The sequence below is a fragment of the Drosophila rhopaloa genome, unplaced genomic scaffold (genome assembly GCF_018152115.1).
Source record: "Drosophila rhopaloa isolate 14029-0021.01 unplaced genomic scaffold, ASM1815211v1 contig_155, whole genome shotgun sequence".
NCBI lineage: Eukaryota > Metazoa > Arthropoda > Insecta > Diptera > Drosophilidae > Drosophila > Drosophila rhopaloa.
In genome coordinates, this window is record NW_025335034.1 from 6,793,282 (window position 1) to 6,806,544 (window position 13,263).

A 13,263-nucleotide genomic window follows, 5' to 3' on the forward strand; every position below is an offset into this window, starting at 1 on the left:
CATAGTGGCAACGCTCTGCAATGTTTGTCAGAACCAAAATGACTCACTTGGACTGTTAAACAAATTACGAGTTTTAGTAATATAAATTGTCAACAGTTCTCGTCCTCTACAGTGCAATGGGCTTATTTGGCAAAACCCCCAGCAAAGATTCCAAAGAGCAGGTAATGACACAACCAGCCGCAAAGAGCTTCTCGAGAAATGATGTCATTCCAGTTGTTTTGATTTCACTTTGCGTTGTTTGCGGACTGTGTGTATTGTATTCTGATTTCTGATTCGCCCTGTGACTTCCATTTAGGTGCAAGAGTGGACGCACAAGATACGGAAAGAGGGCAACCAGTTGGATCGCCAGATTCGGAGTATCCAGCGGGAGGAGGAGAAGGTAAAACGCTCCCTCAAGCAGGCGGCGCAGAAAAATGACCGCGACACCTGCGTCATTCTTGCCAAGGAGATTGTGAACGCGCGGAAGGCCATCAACCGCATATACACGTCGAAGGCGCACCTCAACTCCATCCAGATGCAGATGAAGAACCAGTTATGTGAGTGGGGTTCCCGCTCCCCTGACCCAACTAACGAAGGCTTATCCTCCTTTCAGCCACCTTGCGAGTAGCAGGATCTTTGCAGAAGTCCACCGAGGTCATGCAGGCCATGCAGAGTCTGGTGCGCTATCCGGAACTGGCGGGCATCATGCGCGACATGTCCAAGGAAATGATGAAGGCCGGCATTATCGAAGAGATGCTGGACGAGACCATGGACTCGCTGGAGGAGTCCGAGGAGCTGGAGGAGGAGGCGGGCAAGGAGGTGGACAAGGTTCTGTGGGAGATCACGGATGGCAAGCTAGGAGAAGCTCCATTGCCCCCAGAAGTTACTCCGGCCGACAAGGCATCTGCGGCTGCGACCGCAAGTCGGGTCGAGGTCCCGGTGGAGGAGGATGATGATGACGACGGCGAGGAACTGCAGGAAATGCAGAGTCGCCTAGCTTCGCTGCGATCTTAAGGTGACTGCTATGCGGATTGCATTTAGATACGAAATTGGAGGCAAGTAATTCGTACTGGCAGGCCCTTTCCAAATGCTAAACACCCGTCTGCACGGCTTAATTATAGAAACCAAAATAATCTTCAGAAACTAATATTCAGTTTTTATATTTTAAGTGTACAGTGCCCCAGTTCAAGTTGTTTTGAACTGCACGCGTTCTACCTTTAAATTTACACAAGTTAACTTTATTTATTGTATAATTTACCTTGTATTAAAAATCGATTTTTGCTGCGGCATGTCCCTTTTAACACACATAGTTCATTTTCGTGCGCTAGGATTAGGGCCTAACGGTGTTCTCTATCCAGTCCATGAACGCCGCAACCCTCGTATACACGCCCGGCCATCCCTTCAGGCCGCAGGGTGTGGGTCCGTATGAGACCACGCCGGCAATATAGTAGTTGGAATATCCGTTGTTGAAGTCCTCCAGCAGGAGGGGGCCACCGGAGTCACCGCGGCACGAGTCAACACCCTCCACTCCGCCAGCGCACAGCTGGCTGGCGGTGACAGTCCGACGTTGGCTGGCGTAACGCTGGTTGCAGTCACTCGTCGGCACTGGATCCAGCTCGGCCTTCAGCTTGATGTTCGACGTAAAGTTCGTTTCGGTGCGGCCCCAACCGGCCACCACCACCTTGCGGCCTAGGAAAAGCGCGTCTCGCTGGGACGCCAGAGAGGGCAGGCACACTGGAGAGATAAAGTCACTGTACTGGATCTCGTCGCGCAGCCGAAGCAACGCGATGTCGTTCAACTGGTCACGGGCGTTTCCCGGGTATTGCGGGTGCGGAATCCGCTCCACAACCGGACAGTCAACGTAGGGGTCGTTGCACTCTTGCCTTCCGTTCCTGCTGGTGGTGCAATCGGGATTGGTGCTCGCATCCCACTCGCCCAAGCGCACTCCCGTCAGCTGCCAGTCGCTGGGAATGGCGGCGACACAGTGTGCGGCCGTCAGCACGTAGCGATTGTTAATCAGCGAACCGCCGCAGTGGTGGCCCTTCACGTTGCCGGCTGGGGGAAAGTGTCAGTCGTTGATCAGTCAGAATGTGGACTACTTACGCTTCGTGTACTCAATCAGGGCCATCCAGGGGAACTCCCTTTTGCCCGTCTCCTTGCCGCCCACCACGCGGTCGCCGAAGTTGTCGCCGCAATTGGGCGCCTGGGGCAGAAGGCCGGAGTCGGGACGCCTTGAAGGCTGGCCTTGATTGCCCCACTGCGGCTGCTGGTTACGCATGCGGCTGTTTGCACAGCAAATCTGAAAGAATAGTAATACAAATGTTTTTCAACTTTTTTCACAGATAAAATGTATTTCAAAGTTATCCATGATATTTTTTTTGCACTTAAAGTTTTAGGCTTTAGTTCATATAACTTAATTAATCAAAGGCAACAGTACGTATAATTAACAAACTTTGAAGCGAATGTGCAAACCCAAAACTAGCTGGGTAAGGTTTCTGCTACGCAGTTACTTTTGAGGGGTCCTTCTCGGCTTCATGTTGGACGTAACGGATATGAGATGTAATTTTTTCATCGAATCACTTCAAAAATTTCTTTTTGTAAAATTAAATAAATAAGTAACACGATTTAAATTGATAGCCTCCTTTGGATAGATTTTCTTTTCATTCCTTAGTCAGAAAGTTAATAAAATACTGGCCAGATTTTGGATCAGAGCTAATAACTAATGTTGTATTTAAGAAAATAAATGGTACTTCCCAAACCGCTTATTACGTTCCATTACCCATTTATGTAGTATAAAATTTAATAGCCTTTCCTCAGAAATAATTTACCCATAAACACAGCTGATGAATCCGGGTTTTTCATGAAACTGTTTTTAAATCCCGACTATTATTTTCATATTTTTCTTTTTTCTTGAGCTTGGGAAGTATCGAACTGACTTAAATATAACTTTTAATGACTTTTTGTCAATATATATATTTTTAGAAAACGCCTTTACAACAAAACATAATAATTTTAAAACAATAAATTAAATTTCTTAAGCGTTGTTTAAACGGGAAATAAAATTCTTGAAGTCAAGAAATATTTTTTAAGGCCAAGAAGTGTTATTTTATGATCGCCGAGAAATAATATTTATAATAACAATTTATTTAAATAATAAATAACATTACTTGAATCAATAAACTTAAAAATTGTAGAAGAAAATGGCTTCTTAAGGTGCTTTTTATTTCTTGTCTTAAATTATATTTTTCCTTAGCTTTAGACCGTTTTTTAAGAAACATGTTTTTGATTTAAGAAGTTCTTATTTGATGCTTTCTGTAGTTTAAAAAAGAAATTACCATAAATAAAACAAATTATTTCTGAGGGAATGGTGACCTTTGGCGTCAATTTAAAGGGAACCTTTTTAACTTTTAATGAGAAAACTAAGTGCATTAGGTGCTGTTATCGACTTTAGATCCATACTTAGCTTTTTATAGATAACGACCACATATGTGAGCACTTGCTTAAAATGGCTAGTTGCTGAATCGTGTCGCTTTTCAATGCTGATTAAATATAATATTTACAAATTTGGAATTGGAATTGCTTTCTTTTGGGCTACACAAAAAAATTATGTTTTCGTATTTCTGTAAGGAAAGTGTGGAAATATGGTACTTACAAGCACCTGCTTATTGCGGTAGCCACACTGACTGAGTTGCAGAAATTGGCGGTCTTCGGTCGAGGCCGCTCCGCGTTGTACCAGCTCGAAGAGATACCCACATTCCCTGAGGCTAATGCAAGTGCCGCTGTTCTCATCGGGTGTTGTGCAATACCCAAAGATTTCTGGGGAACAAAGATAAAAGCCGGATCTGTGACATGGTGTTTACAACTGCGGGAACAGGAACGGGAACGGGAACGGGGACTCTCCCCTCTGAGCCCAGCCCACTGTCATTGACTCGAGGCGACGGGGTGAAGTTCAGCGCTGATATGATAGGCGATTGCCTTGTGCTTCGAATCGATGTAAATAATCCCCGAATGATTGCGCTTTGGGCCTAGCTCCACTGCCACTTGCCTTGTGCGTAAGTGCTGCTTGTTCCCACCAAGAGCACCACCAGAACGGCCGAAAGAAAGTGTGCGGCCATGGTGATATCTTGGACTGCACTACACAGATGTATCTGGAAGAACGATCCGCTGACTGGGCGCCTGCTGGAAGCACACTGACTCTGGCTTGAAACTGCTGAGCGCTTAGCTCCCCTGGTTCTGAGGAGAGCTTATCAGCGGTTTCTCCCGACTTGTTCAACTAGTCGTCGCAGCACACCAGAATTAAGAGAGTGCGGTGTGGGTTTATCTCAGGGTCTGGTTTTGCGTACTGCGAACAAGTCTTGCTGCTTTCTGGCGCTCTTGTTGCCCTCGCTCAGCGGGGATCTTCCACTTTGGGAGCGGTGTTTTTGTTCATCTGCTGCACTTAAAGTGACAGGTATTGAACCGCTTACACAGTCATCGCCGTTCCAATCCGTTGAGTGCTACTCTTGCGGCCGATGAGCAGATTGAGGGGCGCGTTCACTACTTCTTAACGTATCACGTGACAAAAAATAAGAATACCTATGTATATGCATCCAGAGAGGCTTATTTGATTACTTTTGATAAATTTAATAAAAAAAACTTTTAAAAAAATGTTTATTGAATATTTTTGGCTTAGTTGGAGCATTTCATCTGTAGAATTGGTTGGTCAAATTAACTTTTTTTCCTGCATACAATAAATCATAAACGAGAAAAGATATTTTTATACTCTTGCAGTTGAACTGGATTTAGCATCTAATATTGATGTGTCGACCTTTTTATACCCTTGCAGAGGGTATTATAATTTTGGTCAAAAGTGTGCAACGCAGTGAAGGAGACATCTCCGACCCTATAAAGTATATATATTCTTGATCAGGATCACCTCCTGAGTTGATATAGCCATGTCCGTCTGTCCGTCTGTCCGTCTGTCCGTCTGTCTGTTTCTACGCAAACTAGTCTCTCAGTTTTAAAGCTATCGAGTTGAAACTTTGCACACACCCTTCTTTCCTTTGCACGCAGTATATAAGTCGGAACGGCCGGGATCGGCCGACTATATCCTATAGCTGCCATATAACTGATTGATCGGAAATGCCATAACTCTGCTGTTTGTTAAGTTAGGAAGTTGGGACTTTCTGTGGGTTCTATATTTGGCCAATCAATCCGACCTACCAAATTTCATAAGGATCGGCCGACTATATCCTATAGCTGCTATATAACTGATTGATCGGAAATGCCATAACTTTGGTGTTTGTAAAGTTAGGAAGTTGGAATTTTCTATGGGTTTTATATTTGGCCAATCAATCCGACCTACCAAATTTCATAAGGATCGGCCGACTATATCTTATAGCTGCCATATAACTGATTGATCGGAAATGCCATAACTTTGGTGTTTGTAATGTTAGGAAGTTGGGATTTTCTATGGGTTTTATTTTTGCCCAATCAATTCGACATATTAAATTTCATAAGGATCGGCCGACTATATCCTATAGCTGCCATATAACTGATTGATCGGAAATGAAATAACTTTGGTGTTTTTAAAGTTAGGAAGGTGGGATTTTTTATGAGTATTAAAAATGCATCATATGAATAATTTTGGAGAATATAATTTGCAGAATATTCTGCAAGGGTATTTCAACTTCGGCTCCGCCCGAAGTTAGCTTTCCTTTCTTGTTATTACAATATTTTGTTTTTTGCTTTTTGAGCATGGCAAAATTATAATATAATAATATATGGAGTTAAGTAGATTTGTAGGTAATAATCGAATATTTAGGAGATTTTTGGTCTATTGATCGGCAATATTCTGATTACAACAACAATAGCAAATCTATTTTGATTTATTTTTTAATAACTTTTAAAAGAAGGTTTAGATTTGAAAAGTTATTGGTGTGTCGATATTAACCTACTATGTCTTTGTGGGGGTTTAAGTGGACGTGAAAAACTTGCCACGCTTATTTATCAATATAATCTGCATGTTTAAACGCAAAGCTCTACATAGCTCTTATAGTTTGTCTCTTATAGATCTCAACATTCGTACGGACAGACGGACAGACGGACAGACAGACAGATCCTAATAAATGATATATATACCTTGAATAGTCGGAAACGCTTCCTTTTACTTGTTACTTACTTCTCAAGGAAGACAACATACCTTTTACTCTACTAGTAACGGGTATTAAAATCACAAATTTAAATTAACTGTCAAACAGCAAAGCGAATGGTTACCTCTCAGCTTTCTTGCAACGAACGATCGATTTTAATTAATCCAAAAGAGACATCTGCTAAACCGGTATTTGGTTTTGGGCTTGAATTTTGATAAAAGACATTTCTGTGACACCCCTGTTTTAAACAAATCGGAAAACAGCATTGGATCCAACCACGGAAGAATAAAAATGTTACCAAAAATGTTGTTCAGAACCAAACATGGCGTTCTGATATATAATATTACAAACCACAAGTATTATTCTTTTTGTAAATTTGGGAGAGTAATAAAATATATTTATAAATAAATATTTTATCTTTCACGTAGACTTTGAATGGTAAAAGCTGTTTTTTTTAAATTTAAAGAATCATTTTTTAATAAAGTGGACACATTTAATTTAATTTCACCACTCCATAAATTTAGTTTAACCTTTAATAAATGCCAATACGTATGGAGCAAATTTATTAATTATTAATTCAAAGAAAAAATTATTTGATCTATGTTTAAAAAATAAATATAGTTGTTTATAGAATATTTTATTATTGTAATTGCTACAAGGGGCTTATATACCCAAAAATAAAATATTGTATAAAACGATGGGTCTATCACCTTGAAGCTATAATAATAAAATAATAGTTTTTTGTGTCTTAAATGTAATTTTGGGTCTTATTACGAACAAATTTTAGAGTTGGCGCAAACTTTTTATACCCTTGCAGATGGTTTTATAATTTTGGTCAAAAGTGTGCAACGCAGTGAAGGAGACATCTTCGACCCTATAAAGTAAATATATTCTTGATCAGGATCGCGTTCTGAGTTGATATAAGCATGTCCGTCTGTCTGTCTGTCTGTTTCCACGCGAACTAGTCTCTCAGTTTTAAAGATATCGAATTGAAACTTTGCACACATCCTTCGATCCTTTGCACGCAGTATATAAGTCGGAACGGCCGGGATCGGCAGACTATATCTTACAGCTGCCATAAAACTGAACGATTGGAAATGTCATAACTTTGGTGTTTTTAAAGCTAGGAAGTTGGGATTTTTTATGAGTAATAAGAATGCATCATATGAATAATTTTGGAGAAGATTATTTACAGAATATTCTGCAATGGTATATCAACTTCCGCTCCGCCCAAAGTTAGCTTTCCTTTCTTGTTATTGCAAATACAAATTTTCAAGTTTTTACTACAGCTTTTGAAATTTTAGGGTGGAAAAATTTTCACCGATTTCTGAGGCACCTCCATAAAAAAGTTTTCCTTAAATTTAGCCAAAGCGTGAGTACTATCTTATTGAAAAAAGTCATTAGTAATTAAGAAAATGTAATGTTAATTTTAAAGCGAGCTATCATTACCTAAAACTCAAAATTCTTAATTGTGTAATAACATTTAATTTACAATATTGTTAGATGTTTATCCATGCATAGAATTGTATAAGATCAGTTTTACTTTTGTTTTACTTGTTGAAAAGGTGCTACCGCACCATGGCTTAAAAAAGTTTAAACACATTGTGAAGTATAATTGCTCTATAATGGTGAATTTTATTGAAATGAATTTAAATTTAATATAAGCCGTTATATATTTATCTATAGTTTAATTTTAATCCACACCTATTTAAATATCACCGTGAGATTTGGTTGGGTGTTAAAGGTTTGTTTATGCTAAATTAAAACAGCGCACATTGACGATTAATTGAAAATAAAATATTTATATTTTCGACATAAAATTCATACCGAATAAAGACGTACTGCTTGAGACTTTTCTTTTTAAACCCTTACAGAGGGTATTATAATTTCAGTCAAAAGTTTGCAACGCAGTGAAGGAGACATTTCCGACCCTTAAATTTTTTATAAGCTTTACCGTCCGTCCCCCCGTCCGTCTGTTTCTACGCAAACTATTCCCTCTGTCGAAGGAGCGGGATCGGGCGACTATATCACATAGCTCCCATAGGAACAATCAAAAAAAAAAAAATTTTAATTTTTTTGTTTTGCTGTCTATTAAAATATTCCTTTGAGATATGGTAATTATTTACTATTCAAAATTACGCTTTTAGTTTAGTCAAAACCGGACAACATAATATTGTTGATACTGCAATAGAAACGATGGCAAAATGCAGCGCAAAATCAACATAGCTTCATTGTTTTTGGTAATATAGGCATAGAAATCAAATGTAGTCGTTTTGTAATAACTGCAAGGGTATATAAACTTCGGCAAGCAGAAGTTCCTTTCTTGTTTTAATTTACAATTATGTTGTCCATTTGGATAAAGATATTTACAAAAACTATTATAGCAACTGAAAATAATTAGGCTAGTTAAATTATTTACAATTTGATGGCTGTACAACATAACGGTTATCTGATAGCCGGTTAAATTTTGCCTAATAAAGGTTTTTCAGCAATGATGTGACCAAGAAAATATATTTGGCCTCAAAGTTGCAAAAATTTGTCAAAATCTTGTATGTTGTTTGCAGATGCTAACGCAGATAACAAAGGCTTGATATATATAATCGTCCATAATGACAAATTTTTACCAAGTTTCATTAGTAAAATTAATTTGTGCAGAAGAACAGTTCTCTACAAATAATCACCAATGATTCGTGTTATTTTACATATAATAATAATTTTGTTATATTAATAATTTGTTTAATTAATAGATTTTGGTTATTCATAAACTTCGCAATATCCAAACAAAGTCTGTGACACCGCGGAATAAAAATGCAGCGGATTTCTAGCGGAAGCGATTTCTGTGGCATCAGGGGTGCCTAACTTAAGCACATGCTAAGTTGCAAGCTATCTGGGAACCAAGGGACTCTCCAAATTGCGCCACTTACAGGGGCGGTGAGGTGAATTGAAAATTGCTGTTGGGGGCAGGCGATTGGCTGTAAGTGTGGGTTTCAATAAATGCGAAAAGTAAGATAGATGATTTCAATTTGTTACAAGTGCTTTTAAGTTGAGATCGAGAGGGCAGAATGCGAACGGAAAGCACTTGGCCCACAGCACCCCACAGTTAGCAGTCGGCAGTCGGCATCTTCCTGCTCAGGGGGTGCGTGTCGTCCTGTCGTTTGCTTAGAGGCCATTAGTTTGCTGATTTAATGCCATTGGCCACTTGAAGAAAGAGTGGACGTCGTCAATTTTACCATTTCATTTGACAATGCATTTCATTAGGGCTTACCTCCGGCTTATCTCTGAGCTGGACTTCCGGCTACTCCTATTAAATTAAATCGGAATCTGTATAGCTGGGGTGGCCACTGTATGGCCGTCGCCTATGCCGTTGTTTTGGGCTAATAAACACGGCTTTTCACACTTGGCTGATTGCAAAGTACTCGGACGTTGAGTTGTGTGTTCCGCCCAGTGCCTCCGTATAATTAAAAGCCTTTTCTGCATTATTTATAAGGTTCAGGTTTTCCCGCACATTGGTCATTGGGCTGGTTCCTAGCGACTCCTGGTAAATGTCCTGCGTTTGACGAAATTTAAACAGAATGAACAGGCCAAATTGGAAGCATTTAAATATGCTACGATGTACGTTTTTCAGAGAATTGTACCGAAATAGCGATGAACTTTTTTAATTAAGCAAAACATCTTTGCTGGAATGGCAGGCACTTTCCGTATTGATTTGTCGAACGTGAGCCATGCCAAGAAAGTTTGGTTCATCTCCCTCTCCGTTTTTTTCCATTCTACCTCATTTGATGGGACCCGACGTTTGGATGATATCGGAATAATAACTACGATGCAGTGCCGTCTACAAAGCCAAGAAGAGGGAGCGGAGAAAGCGTGGCGCAACGACAGCATAGTCATAGTCATCCGGCACAGAGAAGTCTCTGAATTCCAAACACTTGGGAATTTTATGTCTAAACAATGCGGCCCGCAAAACGACAGCAGCGTGGATTGTTAAGGAAGAGTTTTACCGAATTCCAATAACGGCTTCCTACAATGGAAGATGTGCGTGGAATGGTTTGCGGTGGGGAGAAGATGGAGGATGTGGGGTCATTTGGCCTTTATTAAGTTCGAATTCGTGACGGTGAAACAACTGCCATCCGAGCAATGAAAATAAAAATGCGGCATTCCTGGAGTTTTTTCATAATGCATTTAAAAACTCTTTATTGGAAATTAACTCGTTCTATATTAAAATACAATTCAACAGTAAATACAATACAACATATTACAATGCAATACAATATAATTAATTCAACTCGTACAATACTGGTAATCGCTACGGCAATGGTTTGCCTCGCACTTGCCATGGCAAGAATGCTAAGTACATGTTACAAGAACTTTTGGCCTATGGGTTATATTTGTTCGACAGGACCATTGGCATTGGTTAGATTACTTTCTTGAAAAGTTTTTCGAAATGCAAGAACGCTAAATTGAACTTCGATAACTTGCTAAGCTGGTATTAATAGACTGGCTTTGGTTTTTGCAGGGACATTTAAGGATGAACTTTCGAACAATTGCCAATTTTAAATTATACTCCATCATAGGCGAGGCGCTCTAATACCTGCTTTTAAAAGTAGCCTTGATTTAAAATTGAATGCTTGAAACGAAAACAGGAAAGATATGATCAGATGATAGGTGTTCGACAGTGGTTTTTATGATATTATAAGTAATGGCTTGATGCACATGTGACATGTCAAAACTGTTGTTCGAATTCGATTTACTTGTATATGGTCCTAGATAACTTATTTGACTTGGGCATGCTCCTTGTGACATCTTTAAAATTTGATTTTATTCGTCTATAATTAAATTTAAGTATTCATGTATATATTGAATCGCAAATTTATGATTGATAGGGTATAGAAACTTTAATATATTATTATGAATTTCTTGTATATATATTTCTTTATTTATTCATTTACTTGATCATATCAATATATGTAAATATGCAAGTATAGTTCATAAAACTTTTAACAATAATTTCAGTCGGTCGTTTTGGTATGTAAATTATATATACTTAGACTATATAATTACTTCTGATATCTGTTTTTTGCCTTTTCCTTTGAATTATTCTCTTATTATTATATATAATTTAAATTGTAAAATCATGTAATATTTAAAATTAAGACACGAAATCGTTTAGGTAAGATATGATTGTTTTATTTAAATGATTGATGCTAAAACCAATTCTTCTTTTCCAATTCCTTTTAAAATGATGCCAACCATAATGAATATTTAGCCAAGCTGGCTGGCTAATCGGCGTATCGGATGGAACGCATTGGAAAATATATTTTCGCATCGGCAAGCCGAAACAAGCATTTTTGTTCTATCATATAGTAAGTGGTCTATGTGAAATGTGAAAAGTTTGTAGAAATACGCACTTATCGTTGAGCAGATCTTAAACAAACAAGAAGTCGTTTGCATTCAGCAATACGTGATATTGTTTTTAAGGACCTTAACCTAATGCTAGACTTCCAGTAGGGTCAATGGAATTTCAGGTACTTTAAAAATCTTATGAATTACTTGGCAAACAACGAAAACATTCGAGCCACCTATATTACTCGTAGTCATACATGAATGCTATTAGAAAGTGCCCTTAGCACCGTTGAAAGACTCTGGGTATGCGGCGAATTTGCTATTCTAGTTGCTCTAAACTAATGTCGTTGTTGATTTATTTCTGATTTCACATTTGGTTTCTACGATTCCTTCTAGTCAGTGTTTGTAGGTGTATCGTAATTTGGTATCCTTTAATCGTTGTGCCTATGGAGTAACCGAAGTCGAGCCAACTCTAAAATAGCCCGTTTCGTATCAAGTATAAAGGAACTAACTGCTTCATTGCATCAATGTGCGTTGCTTAGCGCTTAACTAAAATAGTTATACTACTACTCAAATATTCAACATTTCCAAACGTGCTAATACTAAAACGCCGTTTCTCACGCTTGGGTCCATCTACAACTTTCTCAAAGAGGGGACCGTAAATTGTCTTTTAGTTGGGTTATTACAATACAGGCAATAGGGCTAGTTGGGTATAAGTGTATCCGCATTTGGAAATCGATCGATGTAAGCCCAGTTTAGACACAAGTTAGTATAGCTGGCAGGTAATGCACGTTGAAGGGTTGAAAAGAGTAGGGTACTTAGTTTTACTCTTCCACATATGTATACACCTTTACACATATTCGCATTTGCGTATTCGTGTAATCTGAAACCGAAACCGAATCGTGGCATGACTCTCATCTTTGAGACTTTTGTTCAGAACAAGTTTCTCAATGGGCAATTTTTAAAAGCATCGCTAAGACGTTTTTTCAACTTGGCTGAAAGTATAAACAAGACAAAATCAGTTAATTTGTTCGCAAACCCAGTGTAAAGTTTGAACAGCTTAGAAAAACTGCCTACGAAATTGACAAGTTAAACTGCATAAAAACCGAAGGGCAGAAAAATTATAAAAATGAAAGGGTAGAGTTTGTTTTGAGTTTTATTGTTTTCACCCTCCGAGTGGGCGAAGAAAGAAATTTGTTCCCTAATGGATTTTCTTTCAATTTGCTGTGGTCATAAACTTTTCGTCAGTGGCTGTGGGATTTGAAGTGGACGTGGGTGTATTTCTGACTGTGGTTGAGACAGATGTGGTTCTGAGGTATTGTGTGGTGAGGTATGGGCACGAAATTGATTGGCCAAGCCATTACTTACCTTTGCCGGATGATGGAGTAGGCGGGTACACAACAAAAAGTTACATAGCCTAGGAAAATCTAACATTTTTCATATATAAGTACATACTTACTCGTCTGATGCCTAACCTGAAGATGCCTCCGATTGCGTAGGTAACTCCTTGAGGAGAATTCACAAAGGTCTGGGCAAGGGGTATTTATAAGATTTATAGGACTGTTAATTCCTAAACACTTTTTTACAGTGTCTTCAGCAGGCTAGAAGGCTTTGCAGCACAGCAAAAGTAGGCAGCAGGATATCGGCTTTTCGATGTGATTCTGACATTGAAACTCACGGATGTACGTGGATTCAGGTGTGGACTGTTTTAAACTGCAAGACAGGCACTTGGAGGAGCAGTGTTAGACATAGATAGACAGATCGATAATGACAGATACAGAGAGACAGAGGAAAGAGAGACAGGTACAGGTAC

General features: G+C 39.0%; 2 protein-coding genes across 2 annotated transcripts; one reads left to right on the forward strand and one right to left on the reverse strand.

Annotated features, from left to right (window-relative positions):
- LOC108044476 (charged multivesicular body protein 3) lies at nucleotides 1-1,280 on the forward strand. The gene is made up of 3 exons (XM_017123503.2): nucleotides 1-161; nucleotides 296-536; nucleotides 593-1,280. The coding sequence occupies exons 1-3, from the start codon at nucleotides 117-119 to the stop codon at nucleotides 991-993; spliced, it is 687 nt and encodes a 228-aa protein (XP_016978992.1). The 5' UTR covers nucleotides 1-116; the 3' UTR covers nucleotides 994-1,280.
- LOC108044469 (melanization protease 1) lies at nucleotides 1,115-4,182 on the reverse strand. Its single transcript, XM_017123489.2, has 4 exons — nucleotides 4,025-4,182; nucleotides 3,632-3,795; nucleotides 2,083-2,278; nucleotides 1,115-2,034 (listed from the first exon to the last, which is right to left on the reverse strand). The coding sequence occupies exons 1-4, from the start codon at nucleotides 4,092-4,094 to the stop codon at nucleotides 1,310-1,312; spliced, it is 1,155 nt and encodes a 384-aa protein (XP_016978978.1). The 5' UTR covers nucleotides 4,095-4,182; the 3' UTR covers nucleotides 1,115-1,309.
- Nucleotides 4,183-13,263: the final 9,081 nt, after the last annotated feature.

Excerpts from the sequence above, each read along its gene's own strand:
- LOC108044469 (XM_017123489.2), bottom strand. The coding sequence starts at position 4,094 with ATGGCCGCACACTTTCTTTCGGCCGTTCTGGTGGTGCTCTTGGTGGGA. Across the intron at positions 3,796-4,024 it reads AAGCAGCACTTACGCACAAG|AAATCTTTGGGTATTGCACA; the intron begins GCAAGTGGCAGT and ends TTTGTTCCCCAG. Across the intron at positions 2,035-2,082 it reads CCTGATTGAGTACACGAAGC|CCGGCAACGTGAAGGGCCAC; the intron begins GTAAGTAGTCCA and ends ACTTTCCCCCAG.
- LOC108044476 (XM_017123503.2), top strand. The coding sequence starts at position 117 with ATGGGCTTATTTGGCAAAACCCCCAGCAAAGATTCCAAAGAGCAG. Across the intron at positions 162-295 it reads GCAAAGATTCCAAAGAGCAG|GTGCAAGAGTGGACGCACAA; the intron begins GTAATGACACAA and ends ACTTCCATTTAG. Across the intron at positions 537-592 it reads GCAGATGAAGAACCAGTTAT|CCACCTTGCGAGTAGCAGGA; the intron begins GTGAGTGGGGTT and ends TCCTCCTTTCAG.